Genomic DNA, 25,437 nt, shown 5'->3' with positions numbered 1-25,437 from the left:
CTGGTGAACATAGACGGGTGTATGTCTTGACCTATGACTGGGAACAATGATGCCTACGATGCAATGGTTATTAATCTACAACGTTACTCGTTCTGGTGCTCAACGCCGCCTCTCTGGCGTCCTACTACAACCTCCTCCTCCCAACTCCTTGCCTCTTCTCGCTCAGCAACGAATCCTAGTCGAGATCGTCGGCGCTGATCGAGGCCTGGCGGGTGCGTCCACTGCCACCAGGTGCCTCGGATCCAGCGCGCTCGCGCGCCGCTCGCGCCTCTCGCTCGTGCGCCTCCTGCTCCCGGCGCGCGTGCTTGGCGCGGTAGTCGTCTGGAATGGCCGACGATAGCTCGGCGGGCGGGAGCGCGCCCGTAGCGAGGACGGGCGACGGCGGGTCTGCGTTATCCGTCATGACCGGCGATGGCGGGTCGGCAGACATGACCGCCGCACTATGCTCCGCCGCGAGCGAGTCGCCCGTGAGAAGGTCGACGGGTGCTCGTGCCGCTGCCGGCCGGCCCACGCTGCCAAAGACCGATGGTGGCGCTGGGCCAAAGCCTGACGCTCGGCGCGGCGTACCGGGCTCACGCTCGCCAGCTCCTCCCACCGTGGGCGAGGTACTTCTCCTGTCGACATGTGGGCGCTGGGCAGAGGTGCTCGTCGTAGCGCCCGTGTCCGTTGACGTGCCCGCCGACGTACTAGCAGCACCAGATGATCCCTGCTGCGCGCTCGGGCTGTTGGGATTGCCGTCGGCACTTGCAGCCCCCGCCTGGCCCCAGAGACGATGGAGGATAGAATTGAACACGCCTCCTGGACCAGTGACTGGCGCGCCTTCACTCGGGCCTGATGCCGCAGAACCAGGCGCAGTCGAGCTACTGGCCGCAGGCTGGTTCCCATCCTCCTCCGAGACGAGGGAGGCACGGCACACCGGACATGAGCCGTTCACCTCCAGCCAGGGGACCAGGCAGTCTGGGTGGAAGATGTGCCCGCATGGGATGCGGATGACCTCCTCACCGATCGTGTAGTCGTCCTTACAGACTGGGCAGTCCTTGTAGGTGCTCTTTTCTGTAGGTGTTAGCTGATGGAGACACATGTAACGCACCTAGTGTGTCCTCGTCGAGCTTGAAACGCGGCAGCCCGTCGATCACAGTCTTCGACGCCGGCAATGGCCCCTGGGGACCCGTGGCCTGCATCAAACGTTCGAGAATGTCATTGAACCCCTCTGTTCCGTTAGTTCAAACCCTCGCCCACGCACTTACGCTCAGTCATGACGTAGTCACCCAGTTGGCCGTTGCGGCCGGCGAACGGCGACCCGTTCTCCTCTGCCATCATCTGCATGATCGCCTGCAGCTGCAAGGTGTTAGCTAGGCCATCGCATACAGCCACTCACCAGATCAATTCCATCCGGCTGTGGTCCGCCCTGTCCACGGTGTGGTGGTGGCGGGCGTGCGCCGAAGCCACCAAAGAAGCTATCGAGTCAGCACGATCTCTCAACCCACATCAACGTACGCATCTAACCCCTCGTTAGGATTGCCTGGTGCACCGTTGTACCCCGCGCCATTGTACTGCCCGCCGAGAAACGGATGGCCCCAGGGCTGGAAGGGCGGCGGCTGGCCGTAGCCTGCCGTACCGTGTCCGTACCCCGGACCATTGTACGTCTGGAAGCGGAGGGTGCCGCCGCCAAAGTTGAACTGCCAGGTGCGCCCATTGTCCGTGTTGGTGATGTTGGAGCCAGAGGGCGCCGGCCTGGGAGGGGGCGTGTCCTGCGAACGCGCGGGCTGCTCGCCTGCCGCTGCGCCTCCACCGAAAATCGCACCGAACAGCGTCGAGAGGAGACCTGGCTGTTCGTCACCCGGCGGTGCGGGTACAGGCCCGGTTGGTGGGCGCTCGGGAACCGGTGGTGGCGGGCCCGGAGGGGCATGGTACTCGCCCGGCCTGGTGGGCGGGTGCGGCAGCTCGAGTCGCGGGTCGGGGTTCACTTCTGGGTCGAGCTGGCTGTGTCAGCGTCTGTGCGCTGGATGAGAGTGGGTGGGGAGGCCGTGGCGATGGGGGACGGAAGCGTGTCGGTCGCCTGAACCATGCCCTCGCCGCTGAGGATTCTCCGCCCGGCCCGAGCCCAGACTCACAATCTCGATAAACTCGGACTGGCACGATGCGCACTGGGGCACGCCGTTGACCTGTGGCTTGTCAGCTCCGCTGCAGGGCGGCTTGGGTCGAAACTGACCTGCAAGGGCCGCATCTGCGCCCCGCACTGAGTGGTGTCAGCATGGCTCTTCCTTGTCGCGCTGTCCGACGCGTGGCCGTCGGCTTACTTCATGACATATCCAGAACGGCGAGGCCTGGGGAGGCATTGTGGGTGATGGTGGTTCTGTTTCTGCTAGTGTGTGATGCTGCTGCGTGCGTCCCGATGAGTGATAGTCGTGTCGATGTACGTTGTCGTCTTGTGGGTATGCTTTGTGCAGTTGTTGTTGATGCGATCAAGTGTAGAGTAGAGTCATGGAAGGTGGTAGAGTCACTGCTTGGGCGGCGAAAGTCGTCGAACTGGGGAAGGACGAGCGAGGGGGACAACTGACCGCGGGGGCATGTCGTCACCGTCGAGCTGTCATCCTGCATCCAGGCACGAGACACGTGGCAAGGAGATTCCAGCCGACAGAGGAAAGGGGGGTAGGGGCGGCGCGGCGGCGCGGCGGCGCAGCACCTGGTCATGCCAGCCAGCTCTGGCTAGAAACGACGAGTTCATAGTGCTACGCTCAGCCACAAAGTATGGTGACTACAGGGTGAGACCTGCCGGGAGGGAATCTTGCCCTCCGTTATGTACCCTTCTCCGCCACATAACGTCCTTCCTACCAAACCTCCCTCACATGCTACAACAACTCATGATACACAACCCCACTGACACCATCCTAATCTTCGTCCGAGTCCGAGTCGGCAAAGATGTCGTTGTCCTTGAACAGCGCCGCTGCCGTCTTTGCTCGCTTGACTGGTGGTGCCTTCTCCTTCTCCTCGGGAGCGCTCTCTTCCCCGTTGCGCTTCCGGCTGCCGTTCTTCTCCTCTGGATCCTCTGCAAAGTGGACACTAGATTTGTCGGCTGGTGGGTCTTCCGTCTTCGCTGCCGTCGCTTCCGTCGCGACTGGTTCTGTCGCGACTGGCTGGGGCTTCTTTGGTTTGTCCTTGCTGGGGTTGTACTCTGCTTTCAGAGCCTTGGAAGGTTAGCAAAGCTGTCGCTCGGCGTCAAGCCTACTTTGATAGCATCGACTCCACCCTCAATAAGCTCTTTCGGCTGCCAGATGGTCGACCTCAGCTTGCTCTCATGCTTCGAATCGATACCGAGCGCGGTGTAGAGATCAGACTTGGAGGACGATGGTTCGATACCGTGCTCTGTGAGAAGGGTCTTCAGAACCTACCTGTCAGTGACCCGTCGACACTTGTCCTCACCTTGGTCATGGCCTCCTTGTCGTAGATGTTGTTCACGTAAATGCAGATCAACTGCGAGCTCCCCTCGGCATTCGAGGTAGCCACCTTGGCGACGTCGACGCCTGCGTCCTTGAGGGCGCCTGACGCAACAGAGCGGGCGATACGACTCCAGACACCATCGACATTCTCGTTGCTCGGGAACAGCATCCTGCTGGTAAGAGGCGACGCAGGACTGTCACGCACCATTTACCAGTCGTCCATCCCGATTCCTCACTCAGGTTCTTCAGAGCCTTGGTTGTCTCATCGCATGCCTGCTGTGTCAGACCATCGCTCCATGCATAGGACAGTCGGGAAAAGCAAGACTCACCTCATCGCGCACCACCTTCTTGCTCTTGACGCCCTTACTGGCGCGGACTGGGATAGAACCGTCACTCTGATCCGTCAGTCATGACCACCAACGTCAACTGACGTCGATCTTCTTAATCTTCTTGACCAGGCCATCAACTGGGAGGTCGTCAGCTGTTACTCCTGGCACCAGAGCAGACATACCAATGACCTGGCCCTTGCCGATCGCCTTGGTGTGCTCCTTGTCCTCAGCCTCGGGGTCTGTAGACTCGCCTCCGCCATTTCTCGCCCATAGCCACTGAAATGTAAGTGGGTAGTCTGATGGCAGTACTCACCGGCGCGTCATCTTGTGAAAGGATGGAGGGACGGTGCTGAGATGGTTAGGCCGAGCAGGCCAGCAGCACGCCAGCATACCTTTTTAATGAAGTCCTCAATGTCGAGCTTGTGCTTCGGTGTCCAGTAGTACTTGAAGGGGTCTAGTGAACTCATGGTGGGCTGGGGGTGGTCGAGAGATGCGGAAGAGAGAGGATGGAGGATGACGGGACCAAGGGGGTCTGGACGTGATTGTTGTCGCGCCGTGCCGTCCGACGCGCTTGGCGGGTTAGGTGGACATGTCAAGTGGAGGGGGTACAGGGGTGGGGTGACACCACGTGGCTTTGCTTCCGCCTTGATACATCATTCAAGTTCGGATCCGCCGTTCAGCGTCTGACGTATTCACGACCAAAGGACCGACTTGCTTTACAAGTCAAGAAGGGGGGCCGAGATTGTCACGAGCCACAAGAAACCCCATCATCCTACAACAACACAAAGTCAACGAGCAGAAGACAACTCTCGTCACATCTCCCCTGTAGCTTGCACGCGACCCAACATACCCAGTCATGGGCAGGGAGGTTAGATCTTCCGCCTCAAAGGGCACGCGTAAAAAGCACGCCGCCAAAAAGGCCGGCAAGGACGGTGAACAGGGCGACCAGCAACCATCAAAAGGAAAGGTCACAAAGGGCCCCGATGGCAAAAAGCTCTCAAAAGCACAGCGCAAGGCCCTCCCAAAGATCAAGCAGTACATTCCTCCGCCAAAGCCGCCCGCACCCCCCATCCCAGACCCGCTCGACGGACAGGGACTCGCCCGCACCCTCCCCGCCGACCTCGTCGTTGTTCTCCGCCGCCTCGGCAAGAAGGACGATGTTACCCGCCGCAAGGGTCTGGACGAGCTCCGTGAGCAGTGGGTTGCTCCTCTGACCAGGAAGCCCGTCGACAACGACGACGAGATTGCGCAGGAGCTCGCGGAGGCAGCCGTGCTCGCCGCGATCCCGGTATGGCTCCACAACCTTGCGTCGCTGCTGCAGAGCCCGTTCCACCGCGCCGCGGCCCTCGCGCTGCAAGACGAGCTGATCGCCATCCCTCCGTTCCGTGGCGCTATCCTCGACGCCCTGTCCATGGGATACCTCCCGGGCACGCAAGACCGTGACATTATTGGCTCGTGGCTTGTCGCCGCGCTCGAGGAAGGCCGCAGAGCCGGCGGCCAGGCACTGAAGACGTGGGAGAAGATCGCGAGGTTCGGACCCAAGGCCACCGAGCACGAAGGTGCAGGAGACGATGCGCAGTACACGGCCCACCTGGACCTCCTGCCACACCTCGCCGGGCTGGCAGAGTACTTCTCGCTCTCGATTCTCGACCCCCAGACGCTCCACCGCGATATCCACCCCAACCCCGTGCAGTCTGTGTACGCGCAGCCGACACCGCAGAAGGGAGGTGCCAAGGGCAAGCAGCAGGTCAAGGCTCGCCCCTCGCCCGCACCGACGCCGACCCCGCCGCCAGTTGAAGAGGACGAGTCGCTTGCTGAGGAGCGCTGGGCTCGGTACCGCGTCGGTGGGCTGGTCGGTCTCGCGTGGCTCGTTCAGCAGTTGCCTGGTGCTGGCCTGGTCGCGCCCACCGAGGAGATTGTGGCGCTGCTCCACAACCCAGTGCTCTGGTCGGCTCTGGGCCCCTCAACGCACCTGCCTGATCTTACCCCGATTGGGACTGAGCCACCCATCCGTCGCTCGGCATACAACTTGCTCACCAAGCTCATCGAAGCGTACCCCACAGAAGCGGAGAAGCCCGAGCTCCTCCAGCTGTTGTCTGTCACTATTCTTGGCAACTGTTGGAGCGAGAAGGAGGCAGTGGTCTGGGAGGCCGCGGGCCATGCCATTGTCAAGTTCCTCACAAGTGAGTCAGCTACGAATAAGCGCAGTGAACTGATCCCTCCAGAATACCCCCAATCCTGGCTTCTCTCGTCATCTGGCTTGGATTCCGCAGCTGAAGCACATGACGACGATGAGGAGGAGGATGAAGACGAGGACGAGGACACCGAACCACCGAGCAGGGATGAGGCAGCCACACCAGCGCAGGAATCTGCCACCGCCAGTGGTTCGGCCACGCCTGCCCCAGGCTCTTCACAGCCATCTAAGGCCTTTGATGCCTTCCTGGAGTTCATCTCCTCGATTTCTCCTACTGTCCCTCACCTCACCTACCCTCTCCTCGTGGTCGTCATCTCCACACTGCCCTCCACCATCCTCCCGCTCACTGCGGGCCCAAGTATCGCAGTGCAGACATTGTTCTCGCACCTGTGGTCGCCGGTGGATGCGCGTCTGCTCTCCACGCACACGCTTGGCGCTCAGCCTTCTGCATTCCAGGCTTTCCTCCAGTCCGCGATCGACGTCACCACCTTCCTTTTGGAGAAGGCGATCAACGCCGGCGAGCACGAGACGGTTCAGTGGCTCGTCAAGAGCCAGCTCGGCTCTCGCGTCTGGGGCGAAGGTGTTGCCGTTATGGGGGCCAAGGGCGGCCGCCGCGGCGCCCCCCCCGTCGAGACCGAGGCCAAGATGACTGCCAAGGCTGTCAACCGCGTCGTTACCCTCTCTGTTGGTGGGACCCTCACCGACCCGCTTCTGGCCGAGATCAAGAGGACAACGCTGGAGGCCTCCTTCCCGGCGGAGGTCGACGCCAAGCGCCCACCTTTCCTCGCCCGTGCCACTGCGGCGCTGACAGAGTTGCGAGCTGCTAGTCCCCAGATTGAGGCTGCTGTCGACGACATCATCCTCCAGCTCGCCGACGGCTGCACAGAACGTCTGTTTTCCCTCGTTGGCGAGCGTTCCCCTGCCGCCGTTCCTCAGGCTGAGGGTCTCGTTGGTATCCTCACAAAGAGGAAGGATCTTTTCCCGCCCGAGCGCGTCCAGGTCCTCTCGCAGGGCCTGCAGGCCCACCTCCCTGAGCTGGTTGACACGCTGTCTCCCGAGCTGCTCGCCAGATTGCTCGACGCTGTGGCCGGTGCGTCTGGCGCATCTGACGCTGATTCGCTCCGGACGGCTCTGTGGAGCTACGTCGAGTCGGACGCGGTGGAGAAGCCGAAGCGCTTTGCTCTTACCGCCGGCATCCTTGGGTCTGGGGCCGCCAGTCTGCTCTCCCAGAACAGCCTGGACGCGATTGCCGGCGAGGCGTCTCGCTCCGTGCTCCAGGAGGACGACAGCGTGGCATTGTCCATTGCCACAGCCGCGGTGGTCAGCAAAGGGTGGCTTTCCGACCGCGCGCGTCAAGGTATCCTCGCCTCGGCCTCCACCACAGTTCAGGATGCGGTCGACGGCCTCCTCTCGGAAGGCACTTCTGCTGAGATTCCCGCGCCATCGTTGGCGATCTTGGCGGCCTTCGCCAAGGACCACCTTGACGACCTGGTGAACTCGGAGCTCACTCTCCACGGTATCGTCGCTGTTCACCACCTCGTAATCCTCGTCCCTCGACTCGGATTGGGTACCGACGTGCCTTCTTCAGCGACGGCGATCTGGAAGGCTGCTTTTGGATTGGATGACAAGAGCAAGCAGGTGCTCTCAGCCGCTATCTCGACATCGCTCGCTGAGCTTCTGGGTCGCGTGTCTTGCCGAGTAGAGTGAGTTCGCTGTAGAGCCGCCATTCTTTCTGAAAGCTAACCAACACAGCCCCGGCACGCTGGTTGACGTCGCGCTCGCAACCGACCTTGGTGTCGACCCGACGCCTGCCGATGTCGCCAAGGCTATGCTGCCTTCCTCAACGGAGTTGCTTGAGCACCTCGCTCGGCACACCTCACAGCCTCCTCACCCCTCCCTCCCTGTCATTGATCCACTGGTTCCCTGCGTCTCTGAGACCGAGGAGCACGTCACGCGTCCATCCGACTTCGACGCGTCGGGACGATCGCGGGCAGCGCGGTATGCGGAGGCCGGCCTTGCCCTCCTCCGTGCCGATCGCAGCCTCGTGCAGTCCTTCCCTTCGCTGCTGCACGTGGCTCTTGGTGCCATGGTGCTCGCGGAAGACGGTATTGCCATCCCTGGTGCCTCCCGTGGCCTGTACACTGTCGACACCCCTGTGTCCCAGCTCGGACAGGTCATCCGTGATGCTGAGGGAGCGCTGTCGTTCTCCCTTGCCATTGTCGACGAGGCGCCCTTGGCGTGGCACAAGGCGACAGTCGAGCAGCTTCGAGCTGGCACGGTACCCGACAACGCAGACTACCTCCAGCGCCTGTTGTCGAGCATCCGCCAGGACGTGGTCGCCAAGACGAGTGACGTCGCGCCCCGCATCCTCCGCGAGGTCCTCTCTCGTCACCTCAGGCAATGTGATGCCGGCGAGGCTGAGGGAGAGGTGTGGCTGACTTATGCTTTGCAAATGAGCGATCGATGTGAGCTAGCCACATGCGCAGAGTGTATACTGACAGCCCCAGTCCCAGACATTGCTCTTGCAGTGATTCTGGCTATCAAGCCCCTTATGCTCGACTCGAAGGCATTCGAGACAGCGCAAAACCGCTTGGCCAACTTCCTCACGGGTATCAGCGTCAAGCAGGCGAACGAGAAGGGCCTCCCCGCTCTGCGCATTCTCATTGCATCGGCACCACCTCTCGATTCGACGTCCATCTTCCTTCCCCAGCAGCGTGCCGTCTTCGCACTGCGACATGTTGGCGGCTGGCTCACATCCGAGGATGAGGCAGCCGATGACTTGGCAGACGAGGTGGACGTTCGCGTCGCGGAGCTCTATACCGCCATCGCGCCCATTGTCCAGGACTTGGCCGGTGCACACTGGGACGCAATGTTCGACCTTGTTGAGGGAACGCTCAGCTCCTCATCCTTGGACGACCCCGTGTCCTACCCTCTGCTCTACGCCGGCCTGAACCTCCTCAAGGAGATCCGGGATCTGTGTCAGACCAACAAGTCTCTGCGCGAACTGTGGACCGCCCAGGACACGCACTTTGGCCTGGTGGTCAACCTCTTCCTGCAGTGCCGCGACGCCAACTCGATCCCAGTGCAGCTCATCCACTCGCTCATCCTCGACTTGCTGAGAGACGCCAGCCCGGCTGTCATGGCACAGGCCGGTCTCTCTGAGTTGTGTGACCTCCTTCGCCTGTCGAGCTCGGCCACGATCCAGGCGACGGCGTACCGTCTCCTGGGCCAGGTCATCCGCAAGCAGACTGCTGCCCTTGTGCTGGAGGTCGAAGCGGCTGTCGCCAAGGAGGACGAGGAGCAGCCGCAGAGCGAGATCAAGATCCCGCAGCAGCTTATCAGCATTGTTGAAGCTGGCCGTGCTGTCGACTGGTTTGAGATGTCTGACGTGGAGATTGTCCTTGGACAGCTGCTGGCCTGGATGGCTGTGCTCGACCACTTTGACGACGCATCAAGGACCGTTCGCTGGGCCTACCTTGACCAGATCAACACGTCCCGCCTGCTCGAGGAGAGCCTCCTGCCCCTGTTGTTCGCCATGCTTGGCGTGTCTGAAGTCGGCGCATGGAACTTCCCTGCGACGCAGTACGCGGTCGATGAGTTCTACCCTGACTGTGGGTTTTTTGGCCAGACGTGGCAGATAGCTAACCCACGCAGTGCTCGAGCCAGAAGAGCTGGCTGATCTCACGCCTCTCGCTTCGCACGTCTTCTACCGTGCGCTCGTCACGATTCCCTCGGCCATGCGCTCGTTCTACGAGTCGCTCAAGGACCGCCAGCTGTCGCTCTCGCTCCTGGCATTCACTGCCAAGAACTACTCGCCGGTGATCATCCAGAACGAGTTTGCTGCGCTGCGCGAGCCCCGTGCTCTGGCTGCCCTCACCGAGGAAGGCCTCAACGTGCGCATCGCCCAGGGTGGCGGTGCGTCAGTGGCAGGCTCTGGAGCGGCCGAGGCGATCGCAAGCTACGTAGTCGACGAGCAGCCCATGGAGATTGGTATCCGCCTGCCGGCCGAGTTCCCTCTCAAGGCTGTTGACGTCCGGGATCTCCGCCGCGTCGGTGTGCCGGAGAACAAGTGGCGCGGATGGCTCATGAGCGTTCAGCAGACCATTACGTCGAGGGTGAGCTTTCCCTTTGGCGATAACGCTGACATACAGAACGGCCTCATCCTCGAAGCCCTCACCGTGTTCAAGAAGAACGTCGTGCTGCACTTTGAAGGCGTGGTCGAGTGTGCCATCTGCTACTCGATCATCTCGCTCACGGACCGGACGCTGCCGACAAAGCCATGCCGGACGTGCAAGAACCGGTTCCACGCGAGCTGCCTGTTCAAGTGGTTCAACTCGAGTCACACGAGCAGCTGTCCCATGTGTCGATCGCTGTTTTAGTTTGGGGAGCCGTGTCTTGTGTCTTGGATAGATTGTATGCCGTATCGCATCCACCGCATGATCATGAAATCACTGCATTGCCCATGCGTTGTACAGACCGCAGTGAGGTCCTAAGAGTCCGCTCTATGTCGAAGGGGGTATAATGATGCCCAGCTGGCACGTCGTCTCGTCACACTACTGCCGCCACCAGGACGGCTCTACTCCTTCTTGCTCCTGGGCTTCTTCCGCCTGGCGTCGCCGTCGTCGTCGTCGGCCGAGCGCTTGAGCTCGCCGTCGTCGTCTGCGGCGGCCTGCCCCTGGTTCTGCCTCTGGCGCGCCTGGTTGATCTGGTGCTCGCGGTATTTGGCGAGGTAGACCTTGAGGACGCCCTCGTAGTTGTCAAAGCCGAGCGCGCGCATCGACGTGAGGATATCCTCGCCGTTGATGGTTTTGCGCTTCTCATTGAGGCACTTTTCTGCCGCCTCGGATGTCTGGGCGCGTGAGTTGATGCCATGGAGCAAACGCAGACAACTCACAATAAAGCTGATAAACTCGCTCACGCACTCCTGCACGCACTCCTTGGCCTCCTTGGACACCTTTGCTGTTGTCGGCAGCGAGTTCTTCATGATGCGCGAGACGTTGGCAATCTGGCAGGTTAGTCACGGTCACGCGAGGCGAGGGCCTGAGCAGGGCCTGAGCCGCAGCTGACGAGATGTGGGGCAGTGTGCGGACACGCTGCCATCGCAACTCGCCCACGCCGCACTCTGCTCGCACAAACTCACCGGCAGCCACCTGTCCTGTTCTCTGAACTCGTCGACCTGCGCGTCGGTGAAGGGCGCGGCGGGCGCGGCCGCCGCAGCTGTTGGGCCACTTGCGCCGCCCTGGGGCGCGAGATTTGGCAGTTCGGACATGGCGGGTAGAGAGGGGAGGGGGGAGGGAGGTCGCAGCGGCTGGGCGGCAGCTCGAGGCGAGTTGGCGGGGGTTGCGCGCTGGCTGCGTGAAAGTGCTCGGGTGGGCCACGAGCCAGTCGGATTGCGACGAGTTATCAAGTGATCGTCGTCGTCGGTCAGGTGGGGTGGGGTCGGGTGGGCGTCGGTCGGGAATCAACCGTCACGCGGCGGCGGCTCGGCGGCGTCTGCAAGCAACACCCAGAGTATCGAGCAGGCGAGCGCGGTCGATGCTGCGGTCGATGCTGGGCAGCGGCGCGTCGGCGAAATGTGACGGGCGCGAAAATCGGCGTCCGGTCGTCGGCGTCGGCCCGGCGACACTGGTGGCTGACTAAAAGGGCGGGTGGGCGGACGTCTGTCGTCTTCGTCGTTGTCGCTGTCGGCTCTCGGGTCGGTATGCACAGATGCTGCGATGGCGAGTGAGTGGGGAGTGTTGTGGGTGTGTTTATGGTTGCCGCGGACAGTTTTCGGTTTTGCGGATTTCTGCCACGGGCGGAGGCGAGGGGATGGCGGCGAGGGGGCAAGACGAGCGACGAGGATGGGGTCACGGGAGCAAATTGGCGGATCGTCCGGCCGGCGGCGTGGGTGGGTGGCGACTGGGTGGGGTGGGGTGGGTGGAGTGTGAGCTGTCCAGGCACGGCGGGCCAGCTGCCACCGCGGCCGACCGACGGGAGAGGCAACGCGACCGACAATGCTGACGAGCAGCTCGGTCTCGGCAGTCTCAACCGCAACATCGCCCACGCACAATGGCAGAATCCTCGGCCTCGACCGCCTCGACACCCCGCCCGCGCCCGCGCGTCAACCTGCGCAGCACGGCAGTCAAGCGCATCATGCAGGAGGCGTCCGAGCTGTCCGACCCCGACACGGACGACTTTGTCGCCGCGCCGCTCGAGGTGCGCCTCGCCTAGCTGCTCCGCTGACCCCCAGAGCGACATCTTCGAGTGGCACTGCACGCTGCGCGGCGTCAAGGGGACCGACTACGAGGGCGGTGAGTCGCTGGCCCTTCCTTCGCGGCTCACACCAGGCCTGTACCACCTGCGCATCATCCTGCCGCCGACGTACCCGATGAGCGCGCCCGACATTGTCATGCTGACCCCGAACGGGCGCTTCGAGCTGGGCAAGAAGGTGCGTCGGCCCCCCTCTGCGCGCTGACGCCTCAGATCTGCATCGACGGCCTGACCTCGTTCCACGCCGGCAGCTGGCAGCCGGCGTGGGGCGTGCGTACCGCCATCACGGGCCTGCGCGCCTTCTGGACGCAGGACGGCGAGGCGCTCAGCGCCATCGGCGCGCTCGACCAGCCCGCAGACGAGCGCAGGCGCCTCGCAAAGCTGTCGCGCGAGTGGACGTGCCCCACGTGCGCAGAGTGCAACCTCGCCATTCTGCCCGATGTGCTGCCCGCGGCCGGTGGGGCAGGCAAGAGCAGGCAGCGCGAGGACGAGGTGCAGGAGCCGGCGCAGTCGTCGTCGTCGTCGTCGTCGACGGCGAACGAGGTCCCCGCCGTATTGCCAGCGCCAGGAAGCGCCGCAGCCCAGCGCCCGCCAGAAGAGCGCGCGCCGCAGCAGCAGGCTGCGAACCCGGACCCCGCACCGCCCGCAGCCCAGAACGTGGCTCAGCGTCCGGCGCACCCCGCCCAGCCCGCAGCCCAGCGCCCAGCCCAGCCCGCAGCCCAGCACCCAGCAGAACAGCGCCCCGCGCACCCCGCCACTGCGCCAGCTCGCCCCGCCGCCCCAGCCCCCGGCGCGCACCCCGCCGCGTCGACATCCAACAAACCCCCCATCTGGCTCGACGCCATCCTCGCCATCCTCATCGCCGTCCTCCTCAGCCTCCTCGCGCGCCGCACATAGACTGGCCGCCGCGCTCAGCCACTGTACTCCCTGCTTGTATCGTTGTACCCATGCCATCTGCTGTAGAGCTCTGGGGCTGTGTGCCGAGTCGATCAACGCGACCCGTACCCCTCTCCCACCCGCCGCCACCAAGACCCGACGTGCTCCCATGCCGACCTCCCCGCTGCGCTCGCGTCGCCGCCAAACTCTGCATATCGTTACGTGAAGAGGGTATACTCAACAATTTGCCACAACAAACCAATGCTCCTTCTACTAATGCTCCCCATGCGCCAAATACAGGCATCACCTGCTCGTGAATAAATATTCAATCAACACGACATACGCCTAGATGGAGAAGAAGGGCTGGTCGCTGTTCTGCTGCTGTTGTTGCTGCTGCGGAGGGCGCCCGAACGGGTTGTTGGCACCGAAACCGGTCGCCTGCGGCTGCAGGCCCGTCTGCTGGACCGCAACACGGTTCGACTGGTGGAACACACTGCCAGTAGGCACACGCAGGTTTCCGACGTTGCCGAATGTGTCGAGGCCGTCCTCGCGACCGCGGCCAATGAGGTTGGCAAGGTCCGAGTTCTTGCCGTCGTCCGTCTTGACGGGTGCCTGCCATGCAGGCTTGACGTTTGTCTGGGCCGGAGATGACGGCGCAAGGGGCTGCTGCGACGTGAAGGGCCGGTCCTGTGTGAGCCCCGGCGAAGGCGTCTGCGGCGTCGTCGCCTGGGGCACAGGAAGGAACGAGTTGTTGAAGCTGCTTCCTGGCTGGGGGTCGAGAAGCGATCGCTGGGGCGGCTTGGGCGCGAATGGGTTGTTCGAGCCGTAGCCAGTCGGCTGGGGGAGCAAGCTCGTCTGCTGCTGCTGAAGGAGCTGCTGCTGACGCAAGTATTCTTGCTGCTGTTGCTGCTGGAGCAACTGCTGCTGGCGGAGCAGCTCCTCCTGCTGCTGTTGCTGCTGCTGAGCGAGCATCTGAGCGTGGAATGGCTGCGTGTGTCAGACTCTGTGCGCTCTGTGCTTGTGAGTCTCCACTCACGTTGTACGACGTGTACTGAGGCTGGAGCTGCTGCTGGCCCCACGGGTTGCTGACGTCCACAAGCTGGAAGCCGGTCGGCTGCTGAGCAAACAGGTCGACCTGCTGTTGCTGCTGGTACAAGTTGTTCGACTCGAGCTGGAAGTTGTCGTCCATCAGAGCGTTCTTGGTCGCCTCCTCGGCCTCGCGCTTCTTCCGTGCCTCCTCCTCCTCCGACAGTCTCAGAGCCTTCCGCAGGTCGTCCTCCTCCTGCTGGGTCTGGGTCCGGCGTCTCTGCTCATCATTGTTGCTGTCGATACTGGCCTGGAGGGCACGCTGCAACTCGTCGTCGTCGCCACCTCCGCCGCCCGTGGTACGGCTTCTGGTCGGCTGCGGGCGGCTGGGCGGCGGAGGGCCGTCGCTCGAGTTACGGCGACGCGGTCCACCGTAGTCGTCCTCTCCGCGCAAGCCGCTCTCGGCCAGGTTGCCGAGCATGCGGTCACGCATAGCACCACGAGACCTCCTCTCGGACCGCAGTCGCTCCTCGTCTTGCAGCAGGTTGGTAATGTCCTTTGCCTTCTGGCGGACATTGTGGCCGACGTCCTTGCCCTGGTCGTCGACATAGACAAACTCCTTGAGCGTCTTGATGATGTACAGGTTGTCCTTGAAGTAGATGACGACGTTCTCAGATCCTGCGTGCAGACAGTAGTCGAGCACGGTGAGCGCCTAGTGTGATGTCATTAGCATGCTTGCGACGCGGCGCCTTGGACGAGGCATTCTCCCGGGCGCGGAGCCCATGCCCATGACCAGGTCTGCGCACCTTGAAGACATGGCGCCAGTTCTTGCCCTTGTCGTTGAGGCGCTTGTCGAGCATCTCCATAATCTCGACAAAGTCGCTCCTGACGAGGTCAGCTCTCTGCGCATCCACTCCAAGGCGTACTGGTTGTACGTCAACTGCGCAATCTCGTTCATCTGGGTGCCCGACGGCCCCCAGGGATCGTTCGAGGTCGAGTCTCGGACCTTGGTCTGTGCAATGCGTGTGAGCGCGAGCCGATTGGTGGCGGGCGACCCCTTGGCGCCAGCCAGGTAGCAAGCTCGGCGACCTACCTGCGTGTCCGTGTAACCTTTGGTGTAGTTTTTGGCCACCCGGAGGGCTGTCGGCGACGTTAGTATGGCACCGCTTCGTCATCGTTCAAGCTGGGCTCACCGCCTCGACCACTGCGAACATGTCAGCTGCGGATCCGAGCGATAACCTCGGCGGCGGGCAAGGCTCGTCGTGTTGCGGTCGACTACTCACAAGTGTTGCAGGGACTGCGCCATGGTCTGGTCCTAGTCGCCTGTGGTAAACTCGATGAGAGTGAATGTACAAAGAGGTGGGGTGTTGCGAGTTGGATGGTGGATGCAATGAAAGCGACGACGACGCGGGCCTCGGTTGTGGAGGAAGGCGAGGAAGGTAAGGGCGGGGGAGGGGCAAGTGGGAGATGGGTGGTAATGGCTGGTGGCGTCACTGCTGCCGGCCGACACACTGGGCTTCTCTAAATGAGATGCGCAGTCCCCAATTAGACTTGTTATTAGAAAATGGTGAGGCTTGGGGTAATGTTGGGTATTATGATGACGCCGCGTCACTACATATTGCGGTGACGACGGACGGGCCAAGAGGGGCGCGGGGGGTGGTGCACGAGTGCTGCGCCCTGGGAACTTGGCTGCCTGCCTGCCTGTCTGCCCCTTGGGGGGGTGCACCGAGAGAGAGAAGGACGACGACGCACCACGAGACGACGACTGTTCCAGCTGGGTGACGACAAGGGCGACGGGAGGGAGAACTCGTCGGACCACGACGCAGCGCAGCGCAGCCAGCCAGCACATGCACCACTTACACCAGGGCACTGCCTCAATCGTCAGTCAGTCAACCCATGCGATCCATCACTGAGATTCAAACCAGGCACGACCCAGCCAAAGATGCCACCCGCCGGCATTAGCGGTGATATGATACAATGAAGCTGGGTGAATTCTCGTCGTGGCTGTTGCCCACCCCTGAGTGCAAGTGATCCTGGCTGGTGGGGTGGGTGCACGCCTGGCAGTCTTGCTGGCTGGCTGCCACACGCGCCTGCCTGCCTGGCAAGTCTTTTCGATACTGGCTGGCTGGCTGCAGCAGGCTGGCTGCTCCATCGCTGCTCGCTGCTCGCCATCAGCACCTCCTTCCTCACTCCCTCTCCACCACCCTCCCACACTCCAGCTACTGAATCGATAAATCACTGCCCAAGTGCGTCAAGCCGGCAGAGAGGAAGATCCGTAGTCTGCCCATCCAACCCTTCAAAACCTCGACAACCAAAAGTCGCAGTCCAAAAAAGTCGACCACTTCGCGTCACAAAACCAGGCATCACATATCAACATGCCCCCCGTCTACGTCAAGCCCGAGAACGCGCTGAGGGTGGGCATTACAGACTGCTACGCGCATGGGGTTCCTGTTCTAACGTGTTGCGCAGCGCGCCGAGGAGCTCCTCGCGCTCGGCACCACCCAGTCGCAGGCACAGGCCTTCGAGTTCCTCTCCGAGGTCTTCCTCTCGTGCGTTGGCCCGCTGGGTGGCAAGGCGCGGACAATAGCTGACCGTTGTTTACAGGAAGCGCTTCAAGCATGCTCCCATCCCCACCCTTGAGCCCATCATCATCAAGTACCTCGACCTCTGCGTCTCCCTCCACCGCAAGTCGGACGCTCGCGAGGCGCTCGTCCAGTACAAGAATGCTGCCCAGAACGTCAACGTCGGCTCGATCGAGAAGGTCCTTCGCCACTTCCTCGACCAGTCGGAGAGCAAGCTCAAGGCCGCCATGGAGCAGGCCGCCACCGAGGTCGCCGCGCTTCCCGCTTCGTCGGCCGAGCCCGAGGACGATGAGCTTCCCCTCCAGCCCCTGACCATGCTCCAGGACGCTTTCATTGACAGCGCCGGTGACCGCGAGCGCATTGAGCGCAGACTTATCGGCCCTGCCCAGAAGTTCTGCTGGGACTCTTACGACGTCGCCCTCGACATTGCCAAGGGCAACGACCGTCTCGAGATCATCTACCAGGAGATTGCCCACCGCGCCTTCAAGTTCTGCAAGGAGCACTCGCGCAAGTCGGACTTCCGCCGCCTCTGCGAGCAGCGTCTCCGCAAGGACCTTGCCAACGCCACCAAGTACGGCCACCAGCAGCACGCCGTCAACCTCGCCGACCCCGAGACCCTCTCGCGCCACCTCGACACTCGCTTCCTTCAGCTCGAGACCGCCGTTGAGCTCGAGCTCTGGCAGGAGGCCTTCCGCTCGGTCGAGGATGTTCACGGCCTCGTTGCCGGCAAGAAGGGCGCCAAGCCCTCCATGATGGCCAACTACTACGAGAAGCTTACCCAGATCTTCGGTGCCGAGGGTGGCAAGCAGACCGCCGTCTTCCACGCCGCCGCCTGGGCTCGCTACTACCAGTACGCCGAGCGCGCCGGCACCGTTTCGGACCGTGCTCCTGCCGCCGTTCTTCTCTCGGCTCTCGCCGTCCCTCTCGGTGACGTTGAGACCAAGCAGCGCCTCGTTGCCCTCCTCAACCTCCCCAAGATGCCCACCCGTGAGGCCCTTGTCAAGGACGCCGGTGCCAAGCACCTCAAGCGCGTCCCCGCCGACGTCCGTCAGCTCTACAACATTGTCGAGGTCGACTTCCAGCCCCTCAAGGCTTGCAAGCTCCTTGCCCCCATTGTCGCCAAGCTCCCTGCCGACTTTGCGGCCTACCTCCCCGCCCTCCGCGACGTTATCCTCTCCCGCCTCATCCAGGAGCTCTCGCGCGTCTACGAGACCATCTCGCTCCAGTACATCCTCTCGCTTGTCAAGGCCTTCGACGGTGGACCCTGGGAGACTGACATGCCCGCGCTTGAGAAGTTCCTCATGACGGCTTCGCGCCGCGGTGACCTCAACGCCACTGTTGACCACGTCGCCAAGACTGTCAACTTTGCCGCTCCCCCTGCGGACCTCAACCGCCTCTCGAACCTCGCCATCTACCTCCACAACGCCATCCAGTACCTCAACCCTACCCCCGTTGTCTCGCGTGCCGATGCCTTCGCTGCGGCTCTCGCCGAGGCCGAGGAGGAGCGCAAGCAGATTGCCCACCGCCGCCTCATTGTTCAGAAGCGTCGCGAGCTTCTCGAGGAGGCCAACCTCCGCCGCGAGCGCGAGGAGTCGACTGCCCGTGCCGAGCGTGCCAAGCAGCTCGCCGAGGAGACCGCCCGTGCCCAGAAGGAGGCTGCTCGCCAGGCCGAGCTCGACCGTCTGCAGAAGATGATGGACGAGACGCGTCGCGAGGAGGCCCGCAAGCTTGCCGAGCAGCTCGCCAACAAGAACGGTCTCAAGGTCGACGTCGACGCCATCAAGGACGAGGACCTCGACACGACCAAGATTGTTGCCATGCAGGTCGAACACATTGCCAAGGAGAAGCGCGAGCTCAACGAGCGCCTGCGTATCATTGCCAAGCGCGTCGACCACCTGGAGCGTGCCTACCGCAAGGAGGAGCGCCCTCTGCTTGTTACCGACTACGAGCGCCAGAAGGAGGAGGACCGCAAGGCGCACGACCGCATCAACGCCCAGGCTCGCGAGGCTGCTATTGCTCAGCAGAAGTACGCCATCGAGCTCAAGGCCCGTCTTGGCCGCATGATGCCCGACTACGCTGTTGCCCGCTCGGCCGTCGAGTCGCAGCAGCAGGCCGAGTTCGAGGCCGCCCGCCAGGCCGCCGCCCAGAAGATTGCCGAGGAGAAGTCTCGCTTCCTTGCCGGCGTCCTCGCCCGTCACCGTGCCGAGAAGGAGGCTCGCGAGCAGCGTGAGCGCGAGGCCGAGGAGGCCGAGCGTGCCGCCCGCGAGCGCGAGGAGGAGGAGGCCCGTCTCACCGCCGAGCGCGCCGAGGCCGAGGCCCGTGCGGCCGCCGAGATTGAGCAGCGCAAGAAGGAGGCTGCCGACCGTGCCGCTGCCCAGAAGGCCGAGCGTGAGGCCGAGCGCGCACGCGACGCCGAGAAGATTCGCCAGCAGCGCGAGCGTGAGGAGGAGGCTGAGCGTCGTCGTGCCGAGCGTGCTGGATCGGGTGCCGGATTCCGCCGACCAGAGACTGCTGCCCCCACGCCCTCGCCCGCCTCGGCCGGTGGATACCGTCCGCCCGCTGTGGCGGCTGGTGGTGCTGCCGCCGCCGGTGGTGGTGGTGGATGGCGCGAGCGTCTGGCTGCCAAGAAGGCTGCTGAGGCCGGTGGTGCTGCTCCCGTCTCGCCCGCTACCCCACCGCCAACTCAGAGCCCTGCCAACGGCTCGCCGGCCGAGCCATCGCCCGAGCGTGGCGGTGTGTACAGGCGTGGCATGGGCGTGCCCCGCGGCGGCGGACCTGGCGGCGGTGCGCGCACCCCTTCGGGTCGCGGCGGTGCTCGCTGGTAGGAGGGAGCAGGGGGTAGACCGTTGTAGTCTTGCACGGTACATGCATCTTTGGACCATGGCTTGGGGTGTGGGGGTGTGGGGGCGGGGGAGCGAGACCCGCCGGCAAGATCGCCAGACGCAGTGGCAGCCACATTGTTCGTGGCGACTAACGCAGCGGACTACGGCCGCGCCGACGGAAACTGGCTGCAGCAAGAGGTTCAGCAGGCTCCGCGCGCCGCGGGTGCCCAGCGGCGTGACGGAGCGTGCGGCCTCCCCTCGCCGAGGAGGGCCCTCGTCTTTGATCGCCGCACCGCGCCGCACCCTCCCTCGCCCGCGACGTTCCGAAACGCACGCCGCGCACACCAGGACACAAGCGCACGGAACGTTTCGGGTGTCCCTCGCCCAACTGTGCTGTATACTTGCCTGGGACCTGATTTGCGGCTGGGTGCCTGCCAGTGTCAGATGTGACTCGCGCACCGTGCACACCCGCCCACCTGCGCACACCTGAACCTGAGACACACGCGGAAGTGCTGGCGCCCGCAGGCTCTCGCTAATGAAGGGCAAACCCAATCTCAATCTCCCTTGCGCCCTTGCACTTCTTGGCAGCAGCTCCGCGCTTGCTTGCTCGCCGATTCCAGCACACGCGCAATAATATTTGGTACATCACACATAGACTACCTAGCAAACAATGACGGTGGGGTGGGACAGGCAACGATCCGAAATCTACCGCGACCCCAAGCTCGTGGGGCCCGTTGGACGAGGGCTGCGCTAGGCAGGCAGAGACTAAAACCCGGCGAGGAAAACTCTTGTGCTGTTGTTGTTGGTGGTGATGGTGGAGATCGAGCGTGGCAGCGTCTATTATACTGAAAGACAAGAAAAACCGTGTGCAACGCGCCGCCTACTCGGAGAGGTCGACACCCTCCAACAGACCGCCGCGGTCGTTGCGCTCCATCGTCCGCATCGACCGAGAGTACCAGCCCTCGGTCGTCGCACGAATGTTCTGGTACATGGGAGGTCCGGGAATGTCTGTCGGCGACTGCGAGTCGAGGTCGTCGTCGGTGCCGGCGTGACTTCCGCGGCGCATGTGCTGGAACGAGGGCGCCTTGCTCGCCTTGCGGTGCGCTGGCGAGCCCAGGACAGTCGAGTCGAGCTCGCTGCCGGGCGAGATTGGGTCGCTGAATCCTGGCGAGCGAGGGCCGTGGATCGACGATCCGTCCTTGCCGCCCGTAGCGACCGAGAGACCCTTGCTGATCTTGGACATGCGCGAGTTCCAGCGGCCGTTGAGCGAGGGGACCGCGGGGTCGAAGGGGTTGGTCGTCGTCTTGGTGTCGTCGGCCTCGTCCATCTCGGCCGCAACGTCGCTGGCAACGAAGGGGTAGAGGCGAGCAAGGTCAGACTGCGTGTTGCGGCAGTAGTCCTGGCATCCCCGAGAGCGCATGAGCATGGTCTGCGACTTGGTGAAGAGGTTGAACGGAGTGTAGACGAAGGGAGGAGGAGGCTTGTCCGAGTCGGCGCGGCCGGTGCGGACACCGGGAGCCTGGACACCAGAGGCACGCGACTGAACTGGGGTAATGCGGGCCTCGGGAGCACCAAGCACGACCTCAAGCATGATCATCTGGGCCGGAACCTTGTCATCGTTGTCCGAAGTGGGGAGGTCGAGGATCTCGGGCGAGAGCCTGGCAGTCTGCTGAAGGTCGGGCCAGCAGCGGAGCGCAGTGGTCAGAGCCTCAATGGCGACAGCGATAGCGGCCTGGAACTCGTACAGAGTCTCGTCGAGCGACAGCTGCGACTCGTTGTCGGAAGCCTCGGCCTTCTGAACCGCATCGTTGCACTGTTGCAATACTTCGCCCATGGTGAGATTCGCACATGATCGGACGAATGACCGCATCGACGGTGTAAGCGGGTAGCCGACATCAGGAAGACGGTAGGCAGGGATCTGGTGGCGGGCAAAGTTGTAGACGAGGACATCCAGGCCGTGGTCCGAGGCAGGGCGGATACCAAAGAGACCAAGGTAGGCGCCACCGGCCTGAACGACGGGGCGCGTACCACGCTTGGCGTACGTCTTGCAGGCCGAAAGGAAGAGGTCCATCTCCTGCTTGGAGACACCCATGTTGTCGGCAAGAGTCTTGGAGAAGAAACGAGTCTCGGTGAGACGGTAGCCGCGGGCAAGGTACGAGTCAATGTTGTCGTTGGAGACACCAAGCTGCTTCTCGGCCGACGGCAGGTCGTGGGAAGCAGGCTTGCCGGAGCCGATGCTGCGGACGATGAAGAGCATGACACCCTCCGAGGTCTGGAGGTGGACAGTGATACCGTGGATAGAGCTCTCGTCGTCGGGAGTGGCGTTCTTCTCGTCGTCCTTCTTGGTGCCGTCGTTCTGACGAGTGCCGGTGGTAAGGACACGGTCAAACATGACGCCGAGGGACTCGACGGAGAGGTCGAGCTGGTGAGCGAGAAGCGTGCAGGCCTCGACGAAACGCGAGCGGAAGAGGAGCTGCTCCCAGGCCGAGCGGTTCATGCTGCGGTCCGAAGTGGGAGGCGGGTCGGGCTTCCTGCCACGCGACGAGATCTCGCGAAGGATGCGGGGGACGAAGGGCGTAATGACGCCCCAGTTGAACGAGAGCTGGTAGAGCCACTGGAAAGTCGGACGGCGGGGGTCGAGCTCTCCCAGGACGCGCGAGAGGTCGGCGTCCGTCTGGATAATCTGCATGGGGATGGTACCGTCGTGGCGCACGAGAAGCTTGCCAGTCTGGTCAAAGGCGGCAGAGGCGACGACAATGTGGCGGGCCTTCTTACGGATGTCGCGACGGATGAAGAAGTCGGCAACGGCGATTCCGATCGAGAGCACAATGATACACGCGCACATGACGGAAATGGCGATCGTGAGACGGGTCGACTGGGTGGCGCCGTTGGTGAGAGATTCGGGGTTGACCGTGGTGTGCTGGCGGACCTTGTACGAGGCGCCACCGAGACCGAGGTAGTGCATGCCACACACAGCGGTGGCAAGGAAGACGGCACAGGCGCAACGCTTCCAGAACGAGTCCTGCCACTGCTGGCGGAGACGGAAGAAGAGCGAGAGGGCAATGGTGGCAGCGACACACGCAAGGATCAGGGCGAAGACGACGGTGACTGCCGAGTACGAAGGGTCGAGGTCTGGGAGCCTGAAGGCGGCCGAGTAGTGCATGAGACCAACTGTGGCGTGTGTTAGACACGTCGTCTTGGCAATTGACCGTGTTCCACTTACTCGACAGGCCGACAATGGCACCGGAAATGATACCACGCCACCAGACAAAGTCTGCCTCGGATCCCAAGAACCAGAAAGCAAACGAGGTGGCAATGAGCGGCACAAAGAGCGAGAGGACGGTCATGCCAGCAGAGAACTGGAGGGCGTCAGCACACGGACGTGGCGCGGGGCAGTGCGGGCGCGCGACTCACGTTCAGGTACCAAGTGATGTTGTTTCCGCAAGGCTTGAGGCGAATGGAAATCATCGAGACGAAGTGCATTCCCCACACTGCGACGGCGGCAAAGCAGAGGGCAGCGAGGAGGAGGAGAGCGAGGTTGCGAATACCGCGGGACGATGTTCGTCGACCGATAACGAGGAGGGTGGCATACGAGCCGAGAATGGACACGAGAATCGAGGCGACGAGCACACCGGGCTGGGGGTGGATCGGCACGGCGCGGTTGTTGTCATAGTACCACTGTGCGAGGGCGGCAGAGTCTGCAGCAAGGTGGTTAGCGACGGTGGCCTGTTGCAAGCTCGCCACTACTTACTGCTTCCCCCGTCGCAGAGCGCTGCCGGAGGGTAGTCGCGAGCCATTGTGGGCGACGATAGGATCGAGCCCGTGGGTGAGGTGAGGGGAAGAAGGAGCTAGGGGAGGGGGGGTTTGGCTAAATGAGCCTTTTACTGTCAGCTATTGTTGATTGTTGCTGGTCGTTTGAGATCCAAGGAGAGTGTGCGCGAGATGGGCATTCGCCGTTGGAGCAGGGAAGGTTGCGAGACAGAACGGGGTCTGGAACGAGCTGGAAAAGGGAACGAGCGAGCGAGTGGGAACGGGGTATGTGTGGCTGCGAGGTGACAACCACGGCCGTTGAGGGGGGAGGAACGGGGGCGCCGCGACGAGATGGATGGGCGTGGTCGTCGAGACTTGTCACTACACAGAGACAGACGGAGAGAGTGTAACGACTTGAGCGATTGTCGCCAGTCTTTCGTCGTCGAGGAGGAGCAGGAGTAGGAGCACTGAAACCCTGCTTGGTGCTGGCTCTGCTCTGCTCCGGAGAGAATCCAGAGTGCCTGCCTCGCTCCGGACCTCTCGCTCTGAATAATGTGTGTGGGTGGTGTGGCCAGGCACCTGAAAAGGAACGCCAGTCATCATGACGGCGGCGCCTTCCCTCTTGTGCCGCTGCCTGCCTGCCCCGCCAGTAGTCACCCAGGCCAGGTCGTCTGTCCAACCTTACCCCCTTGAGCCCTTTCAGACCTTGTGCCACCCATTCCACTCGTGTTCCTCCCCCTTCCTCCCCTTCCTCCCCCCTTGCACCCAGGCACTGTTACCTCGTATTTGGGTTGGCAGTCCTATACGGCACGCACACGGCACCACCTTTTTTTTTTTTTGCTTCCTCGCCATGTGGTGACGACGAGCTTAGATTGAGGGACAAAGGCGGCCGAGCCACGAGATGCGATGCGATGCGAGGCGAGGCACCATAGTACGCAAGCAAAGCACAACTCTAGCCAGGATTCCAAGTTGCTTGCTCGGTACCAGCCAAACAACGACAACAACGACGACGACGACGACAACCGACGACGACACGCGCGTCGCAAAGCCTCATTTTTACACGACGCGAGTGGAATGGAGTGGGTGGGGGGTGACTTGCTTGGCGCAAATGAATGCAGACTGTGCATAGCGCACACATTCATGCGCCAGGAGCCAGCCGGCAGTGCCGCCAGTGCCCCCAGCGCCCGGGAGACCGAGCGAGAGTGGCGAGCAATGCGAGCAATGCAGACCGGGGGCACCAGCAACGTCCTTGTTGCCTCGCCCCGTCGCTGCATGCTGCATACAGCACGCTGCAAGCCTGTTGTTTGCCCACCCACCCCATGCGGATACCGCCCTGGGAGAGACGGTGCAACATTCCGCGCTCGAGCTCTGTGCGTCCCCCCGCCCGGGCTAGAGACCGGGCGCGCCACAGCCGTAGAGCATGGGCCACGGGCACAGACAGCAACGAGCGACGCCCGTCGACCTGCATGCACACACGCATGCCTGTTGGCGAGGCAACGAGCAGAGCCGTGCACGCGACGAGGGCGACGATCAGGACAGAGCGGGCCCGCAGCATGGGGCGGCGATTTGCCGCAGCCGTGGCGACTTGCGTTGCCTTGCCTCCACGCCGACGGTTGCTAGTCGCGACGAGATGCAACGAGATGGACGAGACAAGGGCCGAGACGAGAAACGAGCAGAGATCTCACTCACAAGACTAGGGCCGGTGTGGGGCTGCACGAGGCTGGCCTAGGATCTAGGAGGCCGCGATAGCGAGGGCGAGGGTCGGGGCGTGCTGGTGATCAACACTCGCGGTGGTCGGACGCCAGAGTGGTCGGGGCTGCTGCTTTTCGTCGTCGTCGTCGTCGTCGTCGTCGTCTTCGTCGCTGCCGCTGTCGTCGTCGAAAGAGAGAGAGATGGACTGAAGAACCAAGAGTCAAAGAGTCGTGCTGTCAGTGTTGCGTTGCAGCAGCGAGCCAGCTAGCGCGATGAAGAAGCCTTGGATCCATCCATCCATTCTTCCAGCCAGGTCCAAATTCACAGGAACGCCAGGCAGGCATCTGCACGGCTGGTGCCTCTCAGGTCAGCCGGCCGGGTTTGGTCTGCTTTCTGCTCTGGCGCCTGGTGTCTCTGGTGCCTTGCCGTCTGTGAATTGCGCGTGGCCAGAGGGCCAGAGGGCCAGAGAGGAGG

At 62.9% G+C, this 25,437-nt stretch overlaps 8 protein-coding genes across 8 annotated transcripts; 3 read left to right on the top strand and 5 right to left on the bottom strand.

Annotated features, from left to right (window-relative positions):
• Window positions 1-175: 175 nt before the first annotated feature.
• Window positions 176-2,339, bottom strand: Q8F55_006788 (uncharacterized protein; the record flags this gene model as incomplete). The annotated part of the gene is made up of 8 exons (XM_069355239.1): window positions 176-1,053; window positions 1,091-1,210; window positions 1,248-1,338; window positions 1,379-1,457; window positions 1,498-1,979; window positions 2,115-2,165; window positions 2,213-2,239; window positions 2,301-2,339. The coding sequence occupies 8 exons, from the start codon at window positions 2,337-2,339 to the stop codon at window positions 176-178; spliced, it is 1,767 nt and encodes a 588-aa protein (XP_069207310.1).
• Window positions 2,340-2,891: 552 nt separating this feature from the next.
• Q8F55_006787 (uncharacterized protein) lies at window positions 2,892-4,236 on the bottom strand (the record flags this gene model as incomplete). Its single annotated transcript, XM_069355238.1, has 9 exons — window positions 2,892-3,188; window positions 3,230-3,388; window positions 3,424-3,610; window positions 3,646-3,713; window positions 3,770-3,835; window positions 3,872-3,906; window positions 3,952-4,045; window positions 4,083-4,118; window positions 4,162-4,236. The coding sequence occupies 9 exons, from the start codon at window positions 4,234-4,236 to the stop codon at window positions 2,892-2,894; spliced, it is 1,017 nt and encodes a 338-aa protein (XP_069207309.1).
• A 389-nt stretch (window positions 4,237-4,625) lies between these two features.
• Q8F55_006786 (uncharacterized protein) lies at window positions 4,626-10,342 on the top strand (the record flags this gene model as incomplete). Its single annotated transcript, XM_069355237.1, has 5 exons — window positions 4,626-5,952; window positions 5,995-7,666; window positions 7,716-8,428; window positions 8,471-9,574; window positions 9,618-10,342. 5 exons carry the CDS (start codon window positions 4,626-4,628, stop codon window positions 10,340-10,342), a joined length of 5,541 nt encoding a protein of 1,846 aa, XP_069207308.1.
• Window positions 10,343-10,532: 190 nt separating this feature from the next.
• On the bottom strand, window positions 10,533-11,232 carry HAP3 (transcriptional activator hap3; the record flags this gene model as incomplete). The annotated part of the gene is made up of 3 exons (XM_069355236.1): window positions 10,533-10,812; window positions 10,858-10,968; window positions 11,104-11,232. The coding sequence occupies 3 exons, from the start codon at window positions 11,230-11,232 to the stop codon at window positions 10,540-10,542; spliced, it is 513 nt and encodes a 170-aa protein (XP_069207307.1). The 3' UTR covers window positions 10,533-10,539.
• A 782-nt stretch (window positions 11,233-12,014) lies between these two features.
• Window positions 12,015-13,112, top strand: Q8F55_006784 (uncharacterized protein; the record flags this gene model as incomplete). The annotated part of the gene is made up of 4 exons (XM_069355235.1): window positions 12,015-12,161; window positions 12,196-12,256; window positions 12,293-12,393; window positions 12,429-13,112. The coding sequence occupies 4 exons, from the start codon at window positions 12,015-12,017 to the stop codon at window positions 13,110-13,112; spliced, it is 993 nt and encodes a 330-aa protein (XP_069207306.1).
• A 324-nt stretch (window positions 13,113-13,436) lies between these two features.
• Window positions 13,437-15,423, bottom strand: Q8F55_006783 (uncharacterized protein; the record flags this gene model as incomplete). Its single annotated transcript, XM_069355234.1, has 7 exons — window positions 13,437-14,078; window positions 14,128-14,829; window positions 14,924-15,002; window positions 15,044-15,129; window positions 15,211-15,257; window positions 15,311-15,321; window positions 15,401-15,423. The coding sequence occupies 7 exons, from the start codon at window positions 15,421-15,423 to the stop codon at window positions 13,437-13,439; spliced, it is 1,590 nt and encodes a 529-aa protein (XP_069207305.1).
• Window positions 15,424-16,492: 1,069 nt separating this feature from the next.
• Window positions 16,493-19,524, top strand: TIF32 (eukaryotic translation initiation factor 3 subunit A; the record flags this gene model as incomplete). The annotated part of the gene is made up of 3 exons (XM_069355233.1): window positions 16,493-16,531; window positions 16,587-16,666; window positions 16,722-19,524. 3 exons carry the CDS (start codon window positions 16,493-16,495, stop codon window positions 19,522-19,524), a joined length of 2,922 nt encoding a protein of 973 aa, XP_069207304.1.
• An 877-nt stretch (window positions 19,525-20,401) lies between these two features.
• Window positions 20,402-23,318, bottom strand: Q8F55_006781 (uncharacterized protein; the record flags this gene model as incomplete). The annotated part of the gene is made up of 4 exons (XM_069355232.1): window positions 20,402-22,692; window positions 22,745-22,880; window positions 22,936-23,219; window positions 23,273-23,318. 4 exons carry the CDS (start codon window positions 23,316-23,318, stop codon window positions 20,402-20,404), a joined length of 2,757 nt encoding a protein of 918 aa, XP_069207303.1.
• Between the last annotated feature and the right edge of the window lie 2,119 nt (window positions 23,319-25,437).

The sequence above is a fragment of the Vanrija albida genome (assembly GCF_041260175.1).
Source record: "Vanrija albida strain AlHP1 chromosome Unknown contig_5, whole genome shotgun sequence".
NCBI lineage: Eukaryota > Fungi > Basidiomycota > Tremellomycetes > Trichosporonales > Trichosporonaceae > Vanrija > Vanrija albida.
Note: the sequence above shows the minus strand (reverse complement) of the source record. Positions and strands in the feature narration are given on the sequence as shown.